The 10,097-nt window shown below is 47.5% G+C and overlaps 1 protein-coding gene across 1 annotated transcript; it reads left to right on the top strand.

Moving 5' to 3' along the window:
- Window positions 1–811: 811 nt before the first annotated feature.
- On the top strand, window positions 812–7,381 carry RPL3 (ribosomal protein L3; the record flags this gene model as incomplete). Its single annotated transcript, XM_010075398.1, has 9 exons — window positions 812–1,004; window positions 1,832–2,000; window positions 2,888–3,023; window positions 4,192–4,378; window positions 4,749–4,909; window positions 5,216–5,317; window positions 5,822–5,917; window positions 6,424–6,543; window positions 7,265–7,381. Coding segments are annotated over 9 exons (1,209 nt in total), but the record flags the coding sequence as incomplete, so codon positions are not given.
- Window positions 7,382–10,097: the final 2,716 nt, after the last annotated feature.

Raw genomic sequence — 10,097 nt, 5'->3', positions numbered from 1 at the left:
AGTGTTTGATTATGTCATTTATACGCAAAAGTGTTGTGTTGGCAGCCTTCAGCCTTACGGAGGTGTCAAAATTTAGTCCTGCTGGGCCCTACCACAGGATTGGTAACCCTAACGGCAAGCCCTTTTTGGGGCTGGTAAACTTCCCCTGCTTAAGGCAACTTGCGGTGTGTATTTTTTATTTTTAAGTAAGACATATTTCTTAGTTAATGGTTGTGAGCTCCATGTTCATCTGTGCAATGCTTACATTAAACCTGAGTGTGAGACTAGTTGAGTAGTTTTTTTTGTTGGGCTAAGAGTTCTCAGAACCCACCTTTACGTGGCTCTCAGGTTGCAAAGGGAGGCTGCAGGGCTGGTAGTTGAGAACATCTTGGACTGTCTCAAAAGTGGATGTTGAGATGCTGTTTCACTGCAGCATTTAAAATCAAAAATTGCTTTTTGTAACACTTGTTTTCATAATGTTTCTGGTATATTGAAACACATAAATGTATCTACTTAATTTTCCAGACTTACTGGGGTGTATTGAAATTCTGGTGACATGCTGTGGCCAAACTATGGCTTGTGTGGTTCCGTAACTAGAGCAGAATTTAGTGATGTCTTAAAATAAGCTTGAAAGGGAAGGGGCATTGAGGAAATCTGGGGAAGACATGCTTGGGGCATGAGGATTACATTCTTGTAACATTATAATGGACTTCTGAAGCCAAACAGCTGATACTGAGAGGAATTTCTAGAGTGCAGAGTGTCTTGTATATACATAATATGAGTATAAATGAATCTCTGTAGGGAGTACTAAATGTTTATTTTCTCTCTCTAGTCTCACCGCAAGTTCTCAGCTCCGAGGCATGGGTCTCTGGGCTTCCTGCCTCGCAAGCGCAGTAGCAGACACAGGGGCAAGGTGAAGAGCTTTCCCAAGGATGACCCCAGTAAGCCTGTCCATCTCACTGCCTTCTTGGGGTACAAAGCTGGCATGACCCACATTGTCCGTGAAGTTGACAGACCTGGATCCAGTATGTATTAATGTTTTTTCTTAATAGATGAGGCAGTTTTCTTCATGAATGATTAAGGATGACTTGTTTGTTACTTGCTCTGGATTTTAGTCCTGGCTTGACTTCACCTTGTACAAAGTCATGGAGTGGGTGGAGCATAAAGCCCCTAAACCCCTCTCACCTGAATGTGAGTGGTGTCCAGGAGCAAAACTTCATATCTAGTGGTGGCTGTCTTGTTAATGGTCCTGTTCCTGAGGTGCACTGTGACCTCATGGTTTGGTGTAGCTGTATTGTAACAGGCTGCTTATGATGCCCTCTTCTCAATAGGCAGGTGTAAGTAAATTGCCTTTGGGTGTGGTTTTTTTTTTTGCTTGTCAAGTCCTGAATGCTTCCTCCTCATCCAGCCTCAAAATTTTGCAAGGCATTAAATGCATAATGAAAGAGCTGAAAGAGGGTAGATTTAGTTGAGATATTACGAATAATTTTTTTACTGTGAGGTTGATGAGACACTGGAACAGGTTGCCCAGGGAAGCTGTGGATGCCCCGTCCTTGGAGGTGTTCAAGGCCGGGTTGGATGAGGCTTTGAGCAACCTGGTCTAGTGGAGGGTGTCCCTGCCCATGGCTGGGAGGTTGGATCTAGATGATGTTCAAGGTCGCTTCCAACCAAAACTGTTCTGTGATAACTTATAGTTGGTCACTTTACCATGCATTGTCTTTGCTTTTGTGAAAAGAACCTGAGTCATGCAACTTCTCACGTGGGGGATTTGTGAGTGAGATGATTTTTAATTTGTGAGGTGTTTAATAGCTGATGGTGGTGGTAATTGTGCTGTGTTTCTGTCTTCATCCAGAGGTGAACAAGAAGGAGGTGGTCGAGGCAGTCACTATAGTGGAGACTCCTCCCATGGTCATTGTGGGCATTGTGGGATACGTGCAGACCCCTCGTGGCCTCCGCAGCTTCAAAACCATCTTTGCTGAGCACATCAGCGATGAGTGTAAGCGTCGCTTCTACAAGAACTGGTAAGAGAGCAGGGCTTTTGCTTGTTGCCTTAGTTTCATGCCGTGGTTTATTTTTTCTGATGGATTGCAGATTATCTTAGTACGGCTTTTTGAAGAGGCTTTATGGCAACTAGTGTTTGGGCTCGATGAACTGGCCTAATATTGGAATAAGCTGTAGGAATGGCCCTTGGAGGGTGACAGCATATTCTTAGTTAGCACCCTTGGTATGGGAGTGAAAGTGTTGGTTTTTGCTTTAGATCTCAGTGGGCTACACATGATGATACTTCGACGGGCGGACATAAGGAAATCGCCTCTGGTGCTTGTTGTTGAGTGTCGAGTCCTGACTGTAGCCCTGTTTTCTCAGGAAAGGAGAACACAAGTGTTACTTCTGATTACTGTTCCAGGCGCTGTTGTTGTGATTCAAAGCATGCGTGTTTGCCCAAGTGCGGCTCCAGTGTGTCTAGAGCTTGCAGCCTGTTTATGAACTTAACAGGCTGAGAGGATGTCAGAATAGAGCAATAGTGATTTCAAGGGTGTTACAGTAACAACCTTACTGTTAGGCATAGTTTGGGCTTATGAGGGGGGAAATGATGGTATTCTGAAGCAGATAGCAGTCATCTGACAATCGCTTTAAAGATCTGTTTTTTCTGTTCGACATCTCTCTACAGTCTTTAGTCTTCTGTACTGTGAATATTAATGTGCTTTGGAATTCATGGCAGCTCCGCTCAGCTCTGGCAACTTTGCCTCTGTCTGATGAGCTCCAGGCTCCGCTTGCCAGTGGAAAAGAGTCCTTAGAAGCTGGCAATGAGCCAGAACCAGCTGAGGTGGCAGCTCCTTCCGCTCGTCCCCACTTCCTGGGGGATTGATGAAGGGCTTAGCCAAACCTTGTCTCTACTCTGCTTCTGAAGGCACAAGTCCAAGAAGAAGGCCTTCACCAAATACTGCAAGAAGTGGCAAGATGAGGAAGGCAAAAAGCAGTTGGAGAAAGATTTCAATAGCATGAAGAAATACTGCCAGGTTATTAGAGTCATGGCTCACACTCAGGTAAGTGTCCGCAGGACTGAGGTGTACAGTGGAAACAACTAAGAGAGCAAGCATAAAGCTTAGTCCATCTCTCTAGGGAGACTTCTGCCCTCCCCTGCAGCCTCATGCTGTTAAGCATGATACAAATACTAGTACTCTTGTTTCTGTACAAAGTGTGTCCTCACAGAATGCTTGAGGAGCCATGAGGACAACCACTGTTCAAAGGAGACTGCACCACACTAGGAACTTCTTGGACTCAGCCGTGTGCTGATACCATGTAGACCTAGGCTCTCTCTGAATTAACAGGCTGAACACTTTGGGGTTTGTGTGGTCAGCATCATTTCAGGCTGTGTTCTGTAAAGACTGCAAACACTCGTAGGTTTTTGTTGGCTTCTGTTGCTTAGCTGGCAGAGGTGTATTGCTGAGTGGTGTGGTGGTGTCTCCCTTAAACATCAGTGCTCTGCCAGACTTTCTTGGGAGATATAATTAAATCTTTGGATTGGCTGTAAGTGCAATAGTTATGACATTGCTAATTTTACTAGAATTTGTTTCCCATAAAAGACAGCAAAGGTAGTATTGCAGCTGTTGTTAATACTCTGAGTACCTCTGTGCTAAATACAGTAGAAGTAAATGTAAATGTGACGTCACTCAAAGTGTCCTTCACTGTAGCAGGCTTGGTTTGGGTTGGAGGGGACCTTTAAAGATCATGTGAGATGAGGTTGCTCAAAGGCCTGTCCAATTTGACCTTGAACACTTCCAATGATAGAGCATCTGCAGCTTCTCTGGGCAGTCTGTTTAGCCATCATACCACCCTCATAATAAAAAAAAAATTTCCTTTACGTTCAATCTGAATCTACCCTATTTCAGTTTAAAACCACTGTTCCTTGTTATCTCCTGTCCTTCCTCCATGGAGTTTGACTGGGGGCTCTGGGGTTAGAGACACTTGTTAATTGTGTTCCTGTGGGTGGTGATTGACTTCTAGGTACTGTGACTTGCCACTTAAGCCACAATACAGCCTTTCTCCTTAATGTAAGGCCTTTTACTTCAGTATGTTGAAGTTGTGTATCTTGGAAAATTATGTTTAGTTATAAAAAAACCAGGTAAGGCCAGGACTAGAAACAATACTGGGCTAGTTAATGAGATCTGTCTTGGAAGAGCAGGGGCTACATTTTATGCTTTTGTTTCCTAGATGCGTTTGCTTCCCCTGAGACAGAAGAAGTCTCACCTGATGGAGATCCAGGTGAATGGTGGCACTGTTGCTGAGAAGGTGGATTGGGCCCGGGAGAAGCTGGAACAGCAGGTGCCTGTTTCGACTGTCTTTGCCCAGGATGAGATGATTGATGTCATTGGAGTCACCAAGGGCAAAGGATATAAAGGTAAACACATGGAAGTTCTCTTTGTGATCAGGATATGGATTTTAATGAAATCGTGGCCTTTAGTTTTCAGAAGTGTGTGGGCTAAGAGCTGAGGAGGTAAATCCGTACTGCTGTCGTGGTTCAATGATGAGACCATGGAATAAGCGCTGGGCACAGTGCCTGACATCCGTGAGGAGTCATTCCATGCTGCCTTCCTTCTGAGAACACAGCCCAGGGACAGCTGGGGAGGGAGTGTGGGTGGCTCAGGGGCAGGGTACTTAAACAGGAAATGTGCTTAATTCATGGGATGCTGAGTCTGGGCTTCTCTTTGGTTGCCCATGGACAGCAGCTTGAAAGGTGGTATCTCAAATGCTGCTTTGGTTTCTTTCAGGTGTTACCAGCCGTTGGCACACCAAAAAGCTGCCCCGCAAGACTCACAGGGGTCTGCGCAAAGTGGCCTGCATTGGCGCGTGGCACCCTGCACGTGTGGCTTTCTCTGTGGCCCGGGCTGGTCAGAAGGGGTATCACCATCGGACTGAAATCAATAAGAAGGTTCGTGTCTCTGATCTGCTGGGAAGAAATGAGAGCTGGCCAAGGTCGCTCTCTGCATGCTCTCAGTGAGTAGAGTGGACAGTTTTGCTTTAAACTTTTCGCTCTGTTTGTTTGAATGTCATCTCAGAGGCAGTAACTGTAGTCCATTATGTTGGATAACGATAAAATTCTTGCATTGCCCTGTGTTCTCAGAAGTAAGTGCAACAGACATTTTTCTCCAACCTTATGTAGAATTGTTTGTGTTTTGGCTGATGACAAGGCCCTTTCTCCTACCTTTTGCTAAATAGAAATTCTTGACATTTTTAGATCTACAAGATCGGCCAGGGTTACCAAATCAAGGACGGAAAGCTGATCAAAAACAATGCATCAACTGATTATGACTTGTCTGACAAGAGCATTAACCCTCTGGTGAGTTGTTGCAGCTCTGTGGAGGGAGTCTGCTTGTGAGCTGCAATCTGAAGAGGCAAACGGGCCTGGTATAAGTTGCAGAATGATTGAATGAAGCGCTCTTGAGATAAAACTCGGCTGCTGTGGGAGGTGGTGTTACTTAGTCATTCTCAGTATTGACTTGTGTGACTTGCTAATTGCATTTGGTATGTGGCAATAGTATAGAGGGATGTTATAAACCTAGCAATGATACTTGTAAATAAGGAATAACTTAGCAGGAAGAGCAAGCTTCTGCTGTTTAGTTGGCCTCTTCATGTTGCTGCTGTTCTTAGGAAGAAATCTTAGAGCAGCAAGTAAATTACTGTATCAAGAAACTTGCCCAGAGAAAAGTAATGCTGGAAATGGGATTTCAGTGAATGTGGGAATGGCCAAGACCCAGAATTGGTGTGAGAACAGCAAGCTGTAGGCAGCTGTGATGACTGGTCCTGCTTTATACAGAGCAGTAACTCTTCTCTCCTTGCTTAGGGAGGCTTTGTCCATTACGGTGAGGTGACCAATGACTTCATCATGCTGAAAGGCTGTGTTGTCGGGACCAAGAAGAGGGTCCTAACGCTGCGCAAGGTGAGTACTGCAGCCTGTGGTCAGATGGGCTGGAACAGCTGAAGTTAGCTGCACTGCCTATGGTACGGTGGTGTAGCTTGCTGCTGTGGGGATTCATGTAGCCAGCTAGGAAGAACAGCCTTAGAAGACTGTTGGACACACGCACACAAACTCCCCTGATGTTAATGACTTTGGGAGGAGCATGAGGTGCTTTCCCCAGTTGATCCAGTCCAGAGCTGTTTGTAGTGAAGGGTGTGCTTTAGGGTTGAGAGTTCTTGTGGACTGTAAGGACACTGGAAGACAGACTTGGGCACACATGCTTATGCTCCGGTGGGCTGACCAGTCTTCAGTGTGCACCTTTGGCCTTCAAGGCTGGGTTATTGGCAGGTGCTCCTTGTGCATAATAGCAGTTGAAACGTGAGGTCAGAGTGACACAGGAGGCGTGAGCCATGGAGGTGATAAGAAGTAGCCAGCATACTGGCAGGCTGAAAGGGTGCTGCCATGTACTCACCTGGTATCTCTTGCAGTCCCTGCTTGTGCAGACCAAACGCCGGGCCCTGGAGAAGATTGACTTGAAGTTCATTGACACAACCTCCAAATTTGGTCATGGTCGCTTCCAGACAGCCGAGGAGAAGAAGGCTTTCATGGTAAAGACACTTTCTTAAGCTGGCAGGTCTTTGTGTCATGTATCTCTTTTGTCTTTCAGCCAATGGCAGTTGGCAGCTTGACCTTTGGGCTGCCACAGAGACACAATTTCTGTGAATCAAAGTGTGTAGCATTAGTTGAGAGGGTTCATCCTGCCAATTTGATGATAACCATAGGAGGGGCTGCGGTCTCACTTCCCTCATGACAGCACTTTGTGCCTGAGGGGAACTGCCACATTTTGGCAGAAGTCATTCAGCGATGAGGTGTGGAACGAGCACTGAGCAGTATCTGGCACCCGTGGGCAGTGGCTCTGCACTGCCTGTCTTCTGAGAGCAGCTCTGGGCAGTGGGTGCTGTTCCCATTTTGTCCCTTGCTGGAGAAAGCAGGTCGGGAGTGCTGGGTGCGAGGCCCTTGTGGGGTCAGAATGCGGTTCTGCTGCTCTGGGGTTGCACAGGAGCTTCCCCACAAGGTGGCACCAGCATTTCTCTGTTAACAGCTGAAGTCACCGACCTGGTGCAGTGTGCCTGCGCAGAGTTCAGCTTTCCCCAAAAACCTCTAGGTTTGGGGACTGAGCTCTGGATTTCCAGCAGGCTGCAATATTGAAGGCTTTTTTTTGCCTCAATTTCTTTGCAGCAAGAGGAGAAGAAATTGCAACTGGGGTGTGATGTGGTCTTTGTTGCAGAGTGCTGTTTATGTAATTTCTTTTTTTTTTTTCTTCTTCAGGGGCCACTCAAGAAAGATCGAATTGCCAAAGAGGAGACAGCTTAATGTGTGGGATGGTCTTGTGTCCTGTGGCCTGTGTGCTCTCAGACCAAAAAATAAATATTTTAAAGAAATCAATTTTGTCTCTTGGTTTATACGTAGCTGTGTCAAGTCTGGTGTTCTCACTGCAGGCCTTATGTGTGGGACCAACCAAACCAAAGAAGTGAGTAAAGCTCAAATATGTGAGCATCCAGCTTGTAACAGGGGCCTGCAATGAAAAGGAAGCGGCTGCTGTCGCTGTTTCCAGAGTAAAGGTTTTGGGGCAGAGGAAAGCTCCTCTCTTGGGTTGTGTGAAAGAAGAAAGTAGCAGGAGCCCTAAACATGTTTGCAGTTACTGATATAATATTCCATGTGTTAGCTCTCTAGCTGCCTGGCAGAGCATTCCTTTGAATCCAACCGATTTTGAAATCAAGAAAACTACTTCAGATTGTTGAAACATCACTAAATTTTAGGTAGGTGGCTCATGCTGGCTGTTGCCATGGAAACCCTCCTGTTTCTGTATGATGGAGGGTATGTAACCTGTACCCTGCTCATGCAGCTTGTTGCTGTTCTTGAGAGCAGCAGAAGGCATCAGGTACAAATTCCTGCCACACAGCAGCTCAGTATTCCTGAATCCCTTTCCCATCCCTGTTGGAAAGGCTCTGCCTGGTGGTAGGAAATGGGCTGGCCTGGGAGTGGGGGAGGTTGACTCCTCTGCATCCCCTCCTCCAAGGAGGAGGGAGAGCTGCAAGCCCTGCTGGTGTTGCATTACTGCATGGCTCAAAATACTTCTGTCAGCTCCTGGGGAGGTGTTTTGGCTGGTGTTCCCAGCCTGGGTTCCTGGTGAAGGGCAGAGGAGACATAAGTGCCTGTGTGCAGGGACAAGCTCTCTGCTGCACCAGTCCAGACCGAAGTGTTGCAGTGACGGCAGCTGAGGCATTATACCAAGAAAGGCAGTGGCGGTCCCCTTGTCTGCCCCCAGCCACAATAGTGAGATCACTTGAGCTTTGGGCCATGGCCTGACTGAAGGCTCGTGTAAATTTAGATAACTCCGCTGGCGTGTCCTTTGCTGACCATAATTGGAGACATGGCAGCGATGGAGGAAATAACCCTCTGCATCTACACACCAACATGTAGCACTTCTCTGCGATGGACCTGATTCAATGCTGTTTGCTCTGATTGAAGTGGGGGAAGGTGGATGCAGAGAATGTTTCCTGTGGCGATGCACAGGAACCTTTTAAGAGTTAAAAGGTGGTGAGAAGGTGGAAAAACATTTACCTTGTTTCCCTAGAAACTAGACTCCATGGCTGCACAAGCAGGCTGGCTCCCTGTCAGCCTCATTTAACACATGAACCTGCTGCCTGATCTCAGCCAAGTGTAACAAGAGAGGTTTCACCCACTGATGTTATTTTCTTTTTTTTTTTGTGTGTGTGTGGTTTTTTTTGTTTCACAAGTCTCAAATCATCAGGTTGGTAGAGAAGAGCCATAAATTAGTATTCCACCAATGCAGGAAAGTGGAAGTTCCAGCCTTGGTCCATCCTGAGGCCGTGGTTTCTTTAGCAGCTCTGAAGAGTGAGGCTTTCCTGGCCGTTAGGGAGCCTTAGGTGGTCTTTTTGGTTGGCTCTGAGATGGACATTTTAAACCACATATGTGCTAGATGGCTAGCCAGTGCCCAGCTCTAAGCCAGCCACGTCTGCTGCTGCTGCTTCAATCAAACCAGTCAGACGTGTCAGGGGGAACTGGGATTGTTGGGATCAACGGTGAGGTGTTGGGGATGAGCATCCATGACGTGCCGCCTTGATGAAAATCTGTAAAAGCATCCCATTTTCCCAAAACAAACCTCGTGGTGAGGGCTCTAGCGGAGGCTGGGGAGCTGGTGAATGCATTTTAAAGTGGCAATGGCAGTGGAGGGAATTTTTAGTCAAATTAGCACCTAATTAGAATAAAGCTGTCCCGAAGAAACACTGTCCTGGCACATGTCTTGCAGGAGGAGCTGCTTTGGCTTGGGAGCCAGTGCCAGACTTGACTGAGTTTGTTCTTGAAGCCATGGTTGCTGACTGATAAAACACTGGATGGGGTTGGGTTGGGAGACCCACAAATGTGGTTTAAAATCCTTTTCCATCCTGCAGTCCTGGGGGACAAGAGGACGCCTGGAGTCAGGAGGTGGCGCTCCTCCCTCTGTAGATGGTGCGTGGGACAGTTGTCCCCAAGGGCTTGCTTGTGGGGCTGGCCTGGAGAAAAACCCTGCTTGGCTGAGGCCAGGTCACCCGGGCTGCGTGGTCCTCAGCCCCTCTGAGGGCTCTCTGAAGCCCTGCGATGCTGCACAGGCCCTTCACTGGGGAGCTCCTGGGATCCAGGTTTGGGAGGTCCCTGCCAAGCTGTGCAGGTGTGGGGTGAAGCTGGGGGGGATGAGCTTCAGCAAAGCTTCCTGCTGCCAATGCCAGGGTTTGCCTGGCAGCCTTTGTGTCCCCCCAGCCTTCCTGATCCTGCAGGGCCTCCATCCGCTGTTTTGGGGGCAGTCCTCAGAGCAACAGGCAGCAATCAGTGCAGGTCACACTGGTCCAGAGGCTCCTGAGAGCCCAGAAACTAGTTTTAGAGAGGTTTATGTTTGGTTTTTTTAAACTGCCTTCAGAACATTGAGCTTTTTCTGTTCAGCATTGTCGTCTCACCCCATACAGCTACCTGAGCACCGTAACAGTGCTACTCGGGTGCATCTTCCCAGCTCCGAAATGGCCCATGACTTCCCCATCAGAAAAGATCCTGCACCTTGGTGATGCTCGGACCAGCCCCTGAGCCGCAGGGGGACAGGCACAGC

This window comes from Pterocles gutturalis, unplaced genomic scaffold (genome assembly GCF_000699245.1).
Source record: "Pterocles gutturalis isolate BGI_N339 unplaced genomic scaffold, ASM69924v1 scaffold23647, whole genome shotgun sequence".
NCBI classification, from domain to species: Eukaryota; Metazoa; Chordata; class Aves; order Pterocliformes; family Pteroclidae; genus Pterocles; species Pterocles gutturalis.
Note: the sequence above shows the minus strand (reverse complement) of the source record. Positions and strands in the feature narration are given on the sequence as shown.